At 47.4% G+C, this 15,965-nt stretch overlaps 1 protein-coding gene across 3 annotated transcripts in view; it reads right to left on the bottom strand.

Moving 5' to 3' along the window:
- Nucleotides 1–15,405, bottom strand: part of LOC119316802 (ran-binding protein M homolog) — a 19,866-nt gene extending 4,461 nt beyond the window's left edge. The window contains exons 1-7 of one of the 3 annotated variants that reach the window (XM_037591187.1): nucleotides 15,272–15,405; nucleotides 14,737–15,122; nucleotides 13,932–14,078; nucleotides 13,477–13,563; nucleotides 9,850–9,895; nucleotides 9,369–9,445; nucleotides 8,868–9,021 (exon numbers count right to left, since the gene is read on the bottom strand). In XM_037591187.1, the coding sequence (XP_037447084.1) occupies nucleotides 8,868–9,021; nucleotides 9,369–9,445; nucleotides 9,850–9,895; nucleotides 13,477–13,563; nucleotides 13,932–14,078; nucleotides 14,737–15,107 (882 nt within the window). In that variant the 5' untranslated portion in view covers nucleotides 15,108–15,122; nucleotides 15,272–15,405. The remainder of the gene's footprint in view (nucleotides 1–8,867; nucleotides 9,022–9,368; nucleotides 9,446–9,849; nucleotides 9,896–13,476; nucleotides 13,564–13,931; nucleotides 14,079–14,736; nucleotides 15,123–15,271) is intronic. The other 2 variants (XM_037591188.1, XM_037591189.1) reach the window with 2 other exon arrangements.
- Between the last annotated feature and the right edge of the window lie 560 nt (nucleotides 15,406–15,965).

Below are 15,965 nucleotides of genomic sequence, written 5' to 3'. Positions count from 1 at the left end.
CTCGCTACACCCCCCTCCTCCAGATCCATCGAACGCTGCCGCCGCCGTCGCTTCATCGTGGTCATGGCCAACGCCCTCACTGGGCCTCGTCGAGCCGTCCTACGGCCTCCCCGGCGTCGCCCTCGTCCTGCACAAGCCCGAGGCCGGCCGGTGAAGCTGCGCAGCAACACCTACGCCGTAATCCATGGCGCCAACCTCCGTCGCTGCAGCTACTAACCTCCCGCCAGCCATTGTGTGCCCCACGGTGAGGCTCCCGTCCCCGTTTCCTCTCTAGGTCGCCCGCCACCGCCCGTGCCGATGACCGTAGCCGCTGGCTCCGCTCGCCACGTCCCGTACACGGCGCGGTCCCTTCCCGCGCTCGCAGCCGCTCATGCGCCTCCAACCACCACGCCGGATGCACCCTCCCCCTTTCTCTCTTACCGTCTCTAGCTGTTGAGCCGCCCTAGTACAACCTCCAGCAGTCGCGGCCCTCGTCGCCGGCGCGCTACCGCCCCTCCCGGGCCAAACCGAGGCCGTGATTCGACACGCCACATCGTGGGCATTCGAACGGGCCCAGCCGCATGCCCCCCCCCCCAAGCCTTGTACGCGATTCCAACGAGGTTCCGGCCGTCGCCGCCGTCCTGGGTGGTCGCCAGAGGCCAGCCACGCGCGCCGGCACCTGGAGGCACCCCGTGGGCCACTGACAAGTGGACCCGCGGGGGTTAGTTACTAATCACCCACCGACCCCGAGGCCCCACCTACTAACTAAAACAACTAACCCCCAGGCCACTGACATGTGGGCCCAGGTTTATTAAATCCTAACGGACACTGACAATGCGGCCCACCCCCTTAATACTAATTCCACAGGTTTTACTAAGTTAATTTAATTAGTTAAATAGTTAGAGACTGACGGGTGCGTCATTTAGTCTAATTAACTAATTTAGGTTTAAATTAACTCTGTTTAAACCCACTATCTATGACACGTGGGTCCCTCATGTCAGTTTGACCAGTCAGCTGACTGGTTAACTGCTGATGTCACCCTAACCTCATGCTGACGCATTAATTTGTTTTCTGAATTAATTTAATTATTAATAAATTCAGAAAATAATTAAAACTTTGAAAAAATCATATAAAATAAACTGTAACTCGGATTAAAATAATTTATATATGAAAGTTGCTTAGAAAAACGTGACAATTCTGAATACGCACTCCGTTCGTCTGTCACATGCCCCTAGCATAGCGAACATGGAACCGTCCCCTCTCTTTCATCTGACCAAAAAATGCCTAACACTGGGAAAACATTCCCGAATGTTTTCCCCCTCCGTCCGCATCGTATAGTACCGCGTTAGAACACCCCTAGCACTGCCTGTTGTCATGTTTTACAACTGGGTTACACCTATGTGCTTTCTATTTACTGTTTCTTCCCCCTCCTCTCCGGTAGACCCCAAGACCGCTGCTGATGCTCTTGTGATCGATTACGTCATCGACGACCCTTCTTCCTTTCCAGCAGAGCTTCTAGGCAAGCAAACCCCCCTTGATCATTCCAATATCGCCCATTCCATTCTCTCTCATGCTTGCATTAGATTTTGCTACTATACTTGATTGCTCCTATTTTGATGCATAGCCTGCTTTCATAACTGCTCATTGTACCTTACCTGCTTATCCTAAACTGCTTAGTATAGGTTGGTTAGTGATCCATCAGTGACCCTCATCTTGTCCCAGTTGCCCCTGCTTCATCACCGATGACTCGATCAACGTGATCGACGACCAGAGCCCGACACATCACCTCACCCCCTTAGTTGTACGACTCTGCAGAGCTACTATCGAGTGCCGAGGGTGATACCTCGTAACGTACTCCTGATGATAACTCTGTAACGTAGCTAATCGGTCATGGTCTATCGAGGGTGATTCCTCCTTCACCACTCCTGATGACGTCTCTGTCGTGCAACCCCTCAAGTGTGAACCATCAAGGGTGATTCCTCCTAGTTCACCTTGACGGTTACATCGAGAAGGAATCCATCAAGCGTGATTCCTCGGATTTCCCCCTTGATGACACGGACACACAGTTACCTTTACCTATAGCCCCCGTGTATTGTTACTGCGGGACTGAAGGGATAGGCGGTACCAGCCCGGTAGAGGTGGACCTGAGTTCCCGACAGTCTCTGGTTTGTCAGCTCGACCTGGAGGGTTCCCGACAGTCTCTGGTTTGTCAGGTCGACCTGGAGGGTACCCGCCAGATAATTACGAGGCACGGCCGGGCAGGTAGACCGCCCTAGAGAGAGAGGGTTGGGCCTGGCCCTTGTCGTATTTCCTCGAGACGGGGCGACGGGGTCACATGATCGTGAGTCTCTACTCGTCTCCGCGAGCTCCCAACACACTAAGGATTTGGGTATTTGATCTGAGTTGGCCACTGGCCTATACGCACTAACCACCACACAGGAACAGATATGGGCACTCGGCGTCGTACGTTTCTTCCGAAAGCTCTGTCAGACGTCCAGTTCAGCATTGCGGCACGGCTGGGGCGGCGCCATCCAGGCAAAGGTGGTGCCTGGACCCGCCCTGCGCGCAACGACCCGAAGTGCAAAGGGCGATGGGCCCAAGACCCCGGAGCGCTTAGGATACAAACCGGCGGGGACCTCTATGGAGGCTAGGTAGGACTACGACGTGTTGATCTTCCGAGGCCGGGCATGACCCAAGAAAGTGTGTCCGACCAGAGTAATCAAGCATGTTGGGTAATGTGGTGCACCCCTGCATGGAAGTCATCTATTTGAATAGTCGTGTCCACGGTAACAGACGCTCAGAGTTGTATCCCGATCTATTACAACTAGAAATGGATACTTCAGACATGTGATGGATATGTTGGCTCCGGGATTGCTTTCTCGCAGGGAGTCGAGGAAGGATATCTGGACGTTAAAACTACAACATGCTTGTTAATTATAATATGCTATTTTGTACTCTTCTAAATGCTGCAAGATGCTTGAAGATGCTAGTCTTCGATAGGCTAGGCCTTCCCCTCTATTCTGGCATTCTGCAGTATAGTCCACAGATACATCCCTTCCTTTGATATCAATGCATACTTAGTATAGATCTGATGCTTGCGAGTACTTTGGTTGAGTACTCACGGTTGCTTTGCTTCCCTTTTTCCCCCTTCATTCTCCTTTCCGGATGTTGCGATCAGATGATGGAGCCCAGGAGCCAGATGCCACCACCGACGACTATTACTACCCTGAGAGTGCCTACTACATGGAGACCGACGACGACCAGGAATAGTTAGGAGGTCCCAAGCAGGAGGCCTTGCCTTTTCGATCGTTGTTGCTTTTGTGCTGGCCTTCTTAAGGCAGTCTTGTTTAACTTGTGTCTGTTCTTACATATTGTTGCTTCCGCTGACTTGTGTTCGAGCTTCTGTATTCGAGCCCTCGAGGCCCCTGGCTTGTAATATGAAGCTTGTATTATTTTAATTTGTGTCTAGAGTTGTGTTGGGATATCTTCCCGTGAGTCCCACCATATGATCGTACACATTTGCGTGTATGATTAGTGTACGGTCGAAGCGGGGGCGTCACAGCCAAGTATGGTGGAAAATAATGGAGAGGATGGCAGGATGTAGATGCATCCACCATATGTGAGAAGGCTATAGGTGCAGCCCCAAGGAGGCCCGAGGTCCCCCGCAACATGCTGCTGTTGCAACTACACCAGTGTTGGGTCTATGGCCTTAGAAGCACGCAAGGTACCAAAAAGCGTGAAGGACGGGCTGGACAATGCCATCAGCAGTCCCTGTCTTCCTCCCGAGAGTCCCGACAAAACAAGGCATCAGCCACAATGTTTAGCTTGCCCAGGAGGAACTCAATGGAAAAATCATAATCAGGGAGCTTGCTGACCCAGTGGTGTTGAGGGATAGTGGACAAGCGTTGAAACTGTAGTGGTCTGTCCGCACACAGAAAGCACAACCCCATAATATGATCTTCAATGTCAAATGGCATGCATGAGGCCAATGAGCCCACACTCGTAGGTAGCCAGTCTGGCATGGCACTGGGCAATGGGGCGGACGAAGAAAGCTATAGCACCGTCACCTTGGTGTGCCCTAATGTTGCGTGGGGAATTCATTATGAAAGGCGCAAGGCAGCAGGGGCAGGTTAGGCTGTGGCTAGACAAGGGCAGTTCGATGTCCTAAAAGGATGCATCTGTTTTGGTAGTCTCCAGATTCTATTAAGGTAGTATTTGAGTCTGATTCCTATGAGTCTGAAGAATGTCGAAGTAATACTAGTCCATGTCCTATATAAAGGACCTACCCGTGTAAGCTTAGAGGCAAGCAATAATCAACAAGGTCTAGTTTCCCTAATCTATGTTCTCTATCTCTAATCCCTGCTACCTTCTGCTACTGCGGCGGCACCGTCGACAACCCGTCGGCCCCCATGCACCTCCAGGCCACAGAATAACCCTCAGATCCAAAGGTTGTTCCAATTTGGTATCAGATTCCATTTCTGGCCCTGGGGACAACACCGAGCATGAGATCGTGCTTCCTGGCGCCAAAACATGGGCGCCGCATCAAGAGCAACTCGAATGGCGGCTTACGAGACTCGTCCACCAGCTAGTGTTCCGCTGGCTACCAGCGTTGGCATCATGGGTCCTCTATCTACCTCTGTTGCCGAATCAATCGCATCCTCTCATGTAGCATCAGCTGTCTCCGGTAGCACCTCACTTTCAGCCACCGCCGCCACCAATCCGCCATCGCTAGTGCCTACCATGTCCCCTTTGCAACCACCCTACTCGCCATACTACTTTCCACCCCACCAGTACCCCCTGTCCTACCCAATCCAGCACAACAAACCAATTATTTCTATCCCTCCAGACCCAGCAAAACAACAGCTTCCAAACTACCCGCCTCCACCATATAGCTCTGCCCACTTCCACCCATCACCATTCGTCCCAAACCTTGCTTTATCTTTGCCACTGGAGCAAATATCTCATAATAGTCAATGTTGTAGGTCTGGTTGTACCCCCTCGCCACAAGCCTTGCTTTGTACCTTTCAATCTTTCCTTTTGCATTTTGCTTCTTAGTGTATACCCACTTGCAGCTGGCTGCCTTATTTCCTATTACAAGGTGGTAGTACCCATGTCTTGTTCTTACATAGATCCTCTAGCTACACCATGGCCATGCGCCATTTTGAGCCCTCCTTTGCCTTCTTCAAGTCAGTCGGAATTGACACAGACCGAAGAGAAGAACCAAATGCTTTGTAGGCTAGAAAATGCTTCATAGGTAACATAATTTCCAATGTCGTTGGGGTATTTTTGTTGTTGCTCGAGTAGTTTTCCTCAAAGCAATTGGCTTATCAATTGACCCTTCAGTAGCAACTGAACCTTATCCCCATCAGAGGAGATGGACATCGCATCAGTACTACCTTGTTGCTCCATCAATGACTGGCCTAGTTGCTCACTCTGATAGCAATACCATCATCTCGCTTCTGTGAATACACCTTTAGCTGTTCCTCTTGCTCTGCTATCCACCTCGGCACACTACCAATTTGAGTAGTTGTAACACCATCACCTCGCTTCCGTGTACACCTTTAGCTACTCCTATTGCTCTGTCATCCACCTCAGTACATAACCGACCCAGATGGAAGCACCGCCTATATTTAGCTACTCATCTTGCTCTACCGTCCATTTCGGTACACAACCGATCCATGTGGGAGCATCGTCTGCCTGACTCGGCACCCCATCAATCACAATCAGTTCTTCACTTAGCCTACCACTCGGCGGTGTTATCAGTTACTAGGGCTGCTACTCGCTTCACCGTACCAGAATGTCACCCTCAATTGGTTGTTGCAGCATTGAATCAGCACCACCACAACTACCACCACCCTCTTGACCTATCAAGGTAGATTGAGTATGGTCAAGACTTTCAGATAATCCACTAAGATCAGTTTTCTCACCATAAAATGGTTTGGATTCCTGAAGGTGACATCCATGCTCGCAAAGGTCCTTCGTTCAGAACTCCCACACTTGTAGCCGCACTGCCTAGAAGAATGTCCAATGAAGATACACTTGATGGCCCATGGATCCAATTTGCCCACGGATGACATGTGATCGCTGACAAAGAAGACACAACCGAACAGCTTGGAAGGAACCACGAAATCATTTTTTCCCCTGAGTAACTCGGAAGGTGATTTCATACCTAGTACTCTCAATGATGTGCGATTGATCAGGTATGTCGCAGTCATCACAGCTTCAGTCAACAAGAATTTCGGCACATTCATAGTAGTAAACATCAGTGATTGAGCAACAACCAAAATATGTCGATTCCTCCTTTCTGCCACTCCATTCTGAGGAGTTTCCGAACATGAGGTTTGATGCAAAAGCCCTTGCTCTGACAAAAAGTCCCAAACACTTTGTTCACATACTCGGTGTCATTATCATTTCTTATCATTTGTACCTGAACAGTGAAGTGATTTTTCACATAGGCATAGAACCTCCTGAAGCATTGGAAAGTTTCGTCCTTGTGACGGATCAAATAGACCCATGTCATAGGCGAGTGACAATCAATAAAGGTCACAAAATACTTTGCAGACTATCCGACACCACATGACTTGTCCACACATCCGAGTGAATACATATGAATGGGGATATACTTCTAAGTCCCTTGCTCACATAAGACGTCCTTGTGTGTTTAGCAAAGTTTTGCAAACTCACACACATCACATTTCAGCTTGTTCTTGTCTACTTCATTCATTACATCAGGAAATAGCTTGTACATTTCAACAAAGGATACATGCCCCATTCTGTAATGATGTTTCGTCACCAAGGACTCTTTCTTCCACAATTGTCGCAATCACTGAGCTGTCCATCCGATCAAGCCCCTCACAGTACATGTACCACAGTCCCCTATGCCTCCCCTATGCCTTATTCCAATCCCCATCCTCCTTCCAAACGGCATGTCCTGAATCAAACACATCCTCTGTCAAGTGTTATCCTACAGTCCACCTGGTCATTAGAGTACTCAGAGACAGCAGATTGACCGGGAAAGCTAACACATGTAGGACTAAAGATAACTTAATAGCAGGTGTACATTGAACTGTCCTAATACCCTTAATAGGCTGCAATGTCCTGTCAGATGTGCATAAAGTGCTACTTTGTGAGGTAGTGTGAGTGACTTGATCATATGACTCAAATTCCCTGAAGTCACCAGCAACATGTTGAGATGCACCCGAGTCTAGTACCCACTCCGGATCAGTTCTCTGAGCAGCTATTGTGGCCTTTTCAGTGCTGCCTCCATTTGTACAGATAAAATGAGCCAAACTGGGAAGACTAGCATCCTCCTGGGTATCCTTTTGTTCGATCTCACCCGTATCCTCTACTTCCTGCATCACTTCGCCGAGGAAAAGCAGCAAAGCACACGTGTGCTGCCACATACTTGTTGCACATGTTGACAACAAACCAACGACATTCGCCGTTGCCTCCTCTGCCTCGTGCAACTCACACCTGCCTGGCACATGTGTGTCCTCTTCAGGTCATGGTCTCCTCCCAGCTTTCATCTCCTACGTGCCTTCCTCCTTCCTCTGCGTCACACAAACATCCACCATCCGGCCACACGGAATCCATGACTCTGGTCTCCTCCGCCAAGTCGTTGAACATATCCACAACCCCACCACCTGCCATCTTCTCCCAGGCGCCACATGCAGCAGCTAGCCCTCCTCCTCGAACAGCCGCACACAGCAGCAACACCTCCAGCAGAAGCAGCAGCAACACAGGCACCACCAGCTCCTACTCTACACTCCAATACAGCAGCAGCAGTTCAGCCCTCAGCAGTGCACACCACCACCAGCAGCAGCTCGTCGCCGCCTCCAGCACCTCTTCTTCCACCTCCTTCTCACCAATCAGCAGAAGCAGCTTCAGCACCAGCAGCTCTCTCAGTGCTGTCTCCTCTTCCCTTTCCAATCAGCAGCAGAAGCACAGCCACACAGCACCAGCAGAGACAAGAGCAGCACAAGCCTCCAGCTCGTGCAGCACCCCTAGCTACCTCCGCATCAGCAGGAACGAGGCGCAGGAGTTTACTCCTTCCTGCGCCTGGACACGCCATCGCGCTCCCGCTCAGTCCTGCCGCCGCCGCTGACTGATCTCCGACAAGAGCACCTGCTGTCCTGCAGCCCCCTCTCGCGCAGCCCGACAGCGCCGGACGCCCGCACACGCGCGCACAGCCATGCCCAGATATAATGCCGCCTCCTCGCCGGACCCTGCCACCAGCCATCCGGCCAACGACTAGACCACCGTTCCCGCCGTCTTCAGTGCCCCGCCTGCGACTGATTCCATGTGGAGCATCTAGGAGACGTAGCAAGGTGGCTGCAACGGCTCTAGCGGTGCTCAGAGGCAGACAGCATCATGCCTCTCCTTGTCTAGGTCAGCTAGTCACTTGACTGAATGGGCCTGAGCCTGGGCCTCATGGGCCAATAGTGATGGGCTTCGCATACAACAGTACTGTACAGAAAAAATATGGAAAATGACAAGCCTAAGGCAATCTAAATAACAGCTGAGAGGAGTGGGCAATAATTGTTTCATAATTTAAGGATATTCTCCTGAAGCTTGCAACCATACCATTTTCAGAGGCCAATCAAATGTAAAAATGAACAACTTCAAAAGAATAAAATGTGTTGAATTATAGTAAACAATAGTCCGGTTACCCCACCACGGCACACAAAGACAATAACTACACTAAAACACACATGGGCACAACGGGTTCATCCATCTGGCTAGTAACTGATCTTTAGCTGTTAAACTATTGCATAAAAGGTTAACCAAGAGATCAGATTCTCTGGAGCTGCTAATTAAGGGGACAAAATATAAACAAATAAGACTTATCGCAGAAACACAGTTACATGTGATGTAATGTATCAGCTTACCTGACGCAACATTTTTCTGTGGCTAAGACCATACATTTCAGGAGGTTCCCCATAACCAGTTTGATGATTCGCTGGAGGGTCAGTTTCACTTGCCGCATCAAAAGAATTCAATGTATCTTGGTAGCCGTAATGTAGGAGATATGAACGAACAATCCTGCCATAAGTGCATGGTACATAAGCATAAGACGCGTCAGCCTAGAAATGATTTTAAATATTAAGAAAGGAATGATCTATGCAACACAATGTTTAAACCAGCTTAGTGGAAACAAAGCTCGACATAAGGTTGGATGGGAAGATGGCAAGCTACGAAGTAGATTGTACCAAATGGTAAACCTCAAGAACAACAAAACAGCACCCAAAATAAGTAAACAGTGCATATCATTTAGTGCATGTGAAATGGCTAAATCATATCCATGTTGACCTTAATTCTGGATCCACATCTAAGATCGTGTGATGCAACACTAAACATAATGGGCTGTCATTTAGTATATGGAGGCATACCAATGACTGATATCAGGTTGCAAGTACAGTTTGTCGCTAATAGATTGTTGCGTCATTTTCTGCTCAAGAATATAACCCTGCCAAACAGGAGTGAATTGCATCAAACACAAAAAAATCTATAGTGTATACACCAAGTGAATATTTGTGTAGTGTTTATCTATCACAAGCACAGTCCTCAACAAAAAAATCTATCACAAGCACATCATTAGTTTGCAACTATATCAACTATGTTAGAAAAAAAATCAACCAATTTTTTATTAACAGTGTATGTGATTATTATTATTCCTTTCAGAGTACATAAAAATCGTTGCACCTAAAGATGCAGCAAATCCAGCAAACTGGGATGGATAATCATAATACAGTGAAACATGTTCCATGGATGCAAATACTGTTGGTGTACAGTTAGGCCATGGAAAGAGGAATTGCAGATGAGATAAGAAAAATTAGGACAATTTTAAGTAGCAGCAATATCTTGCCTCACCTCAATATCAAAACAGAACTGTTCTTTTCCGAAGTTTACTGTCAACCTGGTTTGCAAAAAAAAAAATCAAATAATCAGATCTGACAAAAAAAGCAATCACGGCAGGTATATGCAGCAATGAAACACAAGGAATAGCTTCTGTTAGGTGGTTGATAAATAGATGAAGACGGGATCGATAGAATAACCAATGGTAAATGAATATATATTACCCCTCCCCACTCTTTAATGGTGTGTCTGTTTAAACCTTGAACTACAAAACAGGTATTAAGCCTCCTGATCTTTTAGAACTGGAGCAAACAACAGCCTTATGTGTTTTGTGGAGGCAGTTTTTCCAGCTTAGGTTGTAGCGTGCCAAGGAGGTCAGCTTTGATATAGCGCTCTCTGTGTGTCCTTTCTCACTGGAAACTTTGAGGACCTGCCACTACAGCGCCTGATGACAGACAGCACCACAGGCTGCTCCTGCTGTGGCCATGGTGCTGGATGTCCTCCACTGACACCCTACCCCTCTGCACTGTTGCAGGGGACGGGTTGGCAACCTCGCCCTCCAGATAAGGAGAGGGTCGAGATAACTTTTACCTGGTGAAGATTTTTCTTTTGTACGTCATGTTATCCGTCACATTGGCAAAACCACCTCAGGGACTATTTGCAGTTTTACAATATCAAGGGGCATAATACCTGGTTTTGCAGTCTATCAAAGCTCGTATGGTATTATAGACTTTTTTCTTGGTACTAACTACTAAGTCCCCAATTCAGTAGCACTTATTAGCTCCTAAACTAATCATAAATTTTCCCTGTGAGAAAATACTTACTAATGTTATATTCAGAATGTCAAAATCTAAAATTCAATCAATTAATTTTTGCATAGAAGTTATATATAAGCATTAAACAAAGAGTCATTACCAAGTGTTACTAATAAAGTATATGATTTGGAAGCACAAAGGAAAATCACCTTCAATTTGAAGCTATTATGAATGAAAGAAACAAAATAAACGAGTGAATTGTGCTTTACGTGGGTCTGTCAAGTAAAGATACAGAAAAAAAAAACTGTGTTCAGCAAATATTTTAACTAACTTTGAATACCAACTCAGATGCTTTCATTGCTAAATAAGCATAGGGGTTATTTCATTTAATTTCTTGGTCAGAGCTCTTGTGATTGGTCCACTTGGCCTGTAATTACTGATTACTACAATCCTTCCTATAAAATGTGGCTTAACTAACGAAGAAACACAAAAGCTGATGATTCTATAGAAGGAGCCTAGTTAACAATTGCTGAGACCAAAGTGCACTAAGGGCATCTCCAACAGCCGCGCCAAACTAGCGCCGCGCCGCAAAATTGCCCGTTTTAGCGCGCGCGCAACCGGTATAGTTGCTCCAGCGGGCGCGCAAAAACAGCGCACGCGGCATATGTAGTTCAGTGCGCGGGCCGAAACTCAATCGCTCGCCGCTTATTTGCTGCGCCCGCTCCCGCGCGCTGGACTCTCGCGCGCTCGCTCGCAACTCCCACCCCCCATCCAGCCGCGCCGCCGCCGCCGCCCGCGCCACCCGGCGACCGTTCCGGCGTTTCATCGGCCTATCCCCGCGCCGCGGTGGCTTCTCCGCCCCCCCTGTAGTCCCGCCGCCCCTCGCGCGCGTCCGTCCTCCAACGAACAGCGCCCGAGCGCTCGCTGCCGCTCGGCGCCCGCAAGGTGTTCGACAAAACGCCTAGAAGGTATGTATTGCTCAAACTTCATGAATTTGGTGCATTTTGATTGTAGTTTTTATAGCATAGTATTGAACATTGTAGATGAGTTCGTCGTATGATTCTTCCGAAGAAGAATTTGATATGGAAGAGGAGGAGGATCTTGCAATGATCCTAGCTATGCATATCAATAAAAAACCGAAGCACGGTGGTTCGGTTATGGGTCGGCAGAAAATTTGGAGAGATAGGATCGATGCCCATAACAGATTGATGAGGCACTATTTCATGAAGAATCCCACATACCCGGAGTCGTATTTTCGTCGCCGGTTTAGGATGAGCACCGACTTGTTTAGGCGCATTGCAGAGAAACTAGCGAGCCATGACCGGTTTTTTCAGCAAAGGAGGAATGCCACCGGAGAGCTCAGGCATAGCACCTTTCAGAAGGTGACAGCCGCTTTGCGTATGTTGGCATGCGGTATCCCGGCTGATCTAGTTGATGATCACTTGGCTATGGGTGAGAGCCAAGCCATCATGTGTGTCAAGCGCTTCGCAGTCGGAATTGTGCAAGTGTTTGGCGAGGAGTATTTGAGATCTCCCAATGCTGAAGACGCCGCAAGGCTATTGGCGATGAACAAAGCTCGCGGCTTTCCTGGCATGCTTGGCTCAATAGATTGCATGCATTGGAGTTGGAAGAATTGTCCAAAGGCATGGCATGGGCAATTCCACGGCCAAAAAAAGGGTTCCACTATAATCCTTGAAGCGATGGCCGATCAAGAGACTTGGATTTGGCATGCATTCTTTGGAATGCCTCGATCTTTGAATGACATCAATGTTGTCAACCGGTCACCACCGATGAATAAGATTGCCACCGGTGAGTTGCCACCGGTGCAGTTTGTAGCAAATGGTCGTACATACAACTATGGCTATTATCTAGCGGATGGCATCTATCCAAAGTGGCAAACCTTCGTGAAGCCGTTGAAAAAGCCGGAAGGTAAGAAAAATCTTGATTTCCACAATGCTCAGGCGGCGGCTAGAAAAGATGTGGAGAGAGCTTTTGGGATTTTGCAAGCCCAATTTGCTATTGTGAGAGGACCGGCTAGATTTTGGGATCAAAAAATGCTTTGGTACATCATGCACGCTTGTGTGATCATGCACAACATGACCATCGAGAATGAGCGTGGCCAAGATTTAGACTACTCACAGTATGAGCTCTTGGGACATCCCGTGCGAGTGCGACGGAGGGCTGAAAGGGTGGCCCGTTTTGTTGCCTCCTATCATGCCATTCGGCGTCCCGCAGCGCACAATGATCTTCAGAAGGATCTCATTGAGGAGTGGTGGGCATGGCATGGACGACAAAGAGCATGATTTCTGCGTTCGACATTGTATTGTTCATGAACTATTTGTTGTGTTTATTGCACTATTTGTTGTACTGAACGATAAACTATTTGTTTGGGTTGTAATAACGAAATTGAACTATTTATTGTTGATTTATTTTGTTTAGTTTGATCATTTTTGCTTCTATTTGAAATGTATATGTTGTTTGTGCGAGTCGCGCGCGCTGCATTTTTTGCGCGCTGCATTTTAGCGCCGCTGTTGGAGCCAGCGCTGGCGGCCGCGCAAAACCAGGCGAACGGCGCGCGGCAAACTAGTTTTTAGCGTGTGGCGCGAAGCGCGGCTGTTGGAGATGCTCTAAAGCTGTGGAACGGTTTAAAAGATGTCCACTGGTCTTGTCTCTTTATTATAATCATGAGAGATTAAAAATAAATTCCTATAGCAACATTTATTCAGTAAATCAGGACAGGAAGGCTTGATATAAATGTAAGGGAGAATTCGCTTCAATAAGTATGCATGTTTTTGCAACTAAGGTTGAAATATTGGGGGCAAATTTTAGTTTCTATTTAGCATGTACAAAACCAACATAATAATCACTATAGAAAGAGACAGCTTACTCTTCATCCTGGCTATGGACCGCAATAGTAGGATATAGTGGTCCTTTAATATCTTTTGGAAAGGCTCCAATGAGAGATCCATTTTTTCTGCAAGATGCTACAACTAGTTAGATCACAGCACAGCACAATATTTTAAATAAATTAAACAGGTGACGGACTTAATGCAGAGAATAAGAGATAAGCATATGGTGCATACAGCATTCAACATGAGTGCATAAGAGGAAGATATGTCCATTCATAAAGTTATGGTGGCAGTGCAAATCCAAAACTATCATTTTTTTATTGAAGTTAAATGACAAAAGTACCAACAAAATGCATTTATTCATCTTCAGAAGAAAACAAAAAATATTAAGGATGGTAACTGAAAATGTAATGTTATGTAATAATACAAAACCTCGTAGAAGAGTAATGGTCTGCGAATCAAATAAACAAACAGTGTAATCAACAACACTTACGTGAAGAAAAGAAGTTGTTCTATGTAGTTAATTCCAGCGCCAATTATGTCGCCAGATGTGAATTTGGGACCAAAAGACTCACTTTTCCCTGGACCCCGGTAAAGATAGCCATCATCGCCATGGTATCCACAACTTTGAGATTCCCAACTGGAATGAAGAAAGAACAGAAAGAATAATCAGCAGGTAATTGTCGTTGAGTAGCAAGTAGCAACCACTAAAATAAAGTGTTATAGCAGGTCAAATTTCAAGTCAGTTCAAATGAACAGGAGACAGGTCGCATAAAATATATGAAGCATTACATAGAAATAGAGATCATAGCAAGCAACGCTACAACTAACAGACTGCCTGAAAAAGACATGCCCACCAGGGCAAACAACAATGGGAAAGTTCATTAGATTCACAAAACCTCTTTTTAGCATGAACGGTATAGGAATTACAACAAATAGCCGCATACAACTACTAAAAACTACATACTCCCTCCGTCCGAAAATACTTGTCATCAAAATGGACAAAAAGGGATGTATCTAGAACTAAAATACATCTAGATACATCCCCTTTTATTCATTTTGATGACAAGTATTTCTGGACGGAGGGAGTATTATTTGGCCTTCCTCGCCCAGATTGTGCAATTTCAGCTATCACACGTCATCTCAGACTCAGACAGGTTATGCAGCTAGCACGAATACCACAAAGTAGTACATTTTCACAAAATGAGACAAGTTTGGAATTGCTAATTGCTAGCAGAGCACTAAACCCAGGCTAGAGAGACCAAAATAGCAGCAAGAGCCAAGAAAAGGTGGCTCACCCAGGTTGGCGGCGCATCTTGAAGCTCTCGGTGGTGAAGCCGATGGAGGTCTGGCCCTTGAGCCCAGCATTCCTCACGGTCATCTCAAAGTAGTAGACGGCTCGGTGCATGGGAGCGGGGCAGTCGGCCTGCACGACTCCGACGTCATGGCCGTGGTGGTTGACGCCGAGGTACTTGACGGACATCTTGTCGACGGAGACGACTGCAAAGAGGCCCGAGCTGTTGGCGGTGTTCAGCTCGGATGGCATGGGCTCCGAGTCCAGTGCCGCTGCGGTGGCAACCCACTCCGCCGGGGACCGCCACCGCGACGCCAGGCGCATCGGGTCCACCGTCGTCGTTGTCGTCGCCTCCGCCTCCTGGTGCGCCACCATTCGCCAATCCAACTTCTGGCGAATAAATCATCAGAACAAAACAGTCTAGACAAGTAGTGGAGAAAGAAAGATTTCTAGACTGCTCCAACACAAAATAAGGATCTCTAGCACGCAAAAGAAGAATTGCGGGAAAATCTGGGGGAGCAAGAATTGGAGGAGCTTACCCAGAGGCGGATCGAACCGCGCTAGGATAGCAGGCGGCGGGGAAAGTGATGAACCGGCAGGTCGCGTTTGCGGCGCGGGGCTGGGGAACGGGGCGAGAAGCGTGCCAGGATGGGGTATAGAGAGCTTTTCTTTTTTAGCAACACTCACAGACTACACATCTCTTACTCCTAATCTCTCAGTTGATAGTCTCGTCTCACCTTCCATTAACCCATTAACAAACCTTATATTACGCCCGCAAGCGTGTTTAGACGACTTTTCGTTCATCCTCAGCCAACTTTGGCCGGTCCATTTTAATACATGCATTAATTCAATCAAATCTATACTTTCTCAAAACAGTATCATACATTAACTCGTTCAAATCAAATCACTACTTACCAAAATCGTTCAAGTCAAATCACTATTTACCAAAACATATGTATATCTCTACCCCTAAAGCGCAGTTCATACATTGTTCATTCGTCCCAGGTTCTGTTGATCGAAAAAAATCGCCACCCCACATCCCGTCGTTAAAAAGGAGAAAAAAGGATGTGATAATTCCCCATCCAGTAATCTCAGGAACAAAAAGATCGCCCCCGTTGTTCCCTCCTGCGCCCACCGCCATGCATGGCTGGATGACGAGGGACGGAAGCTAGGTTTAGGGCGTCGCCACCAAGTCCCTTCTCCGCAATCCAACTTCCGTCCACTTCCATTAGC

The sequence above is a fragment of the Triticum dicoccoides genome, chromosome 6A, assembly GCF_002162155.2.
Source record: "Triticum dicoccoides isolate Atlit2015 ecotype Zavitan chromosome 6A, WEW_v2.0, whole genome shotgun sequence".
In the NCBI taxonomy this organism is placed as follows: Eukaryota; Viridiplantae; Streptophyta; class Magnoliopsida; order Poales; family Poaceae; genus Triticum; species Triticum dicoccoides.
This window is presented reverse-complemented; position numbering and strand designations above follow the sequence as displayed.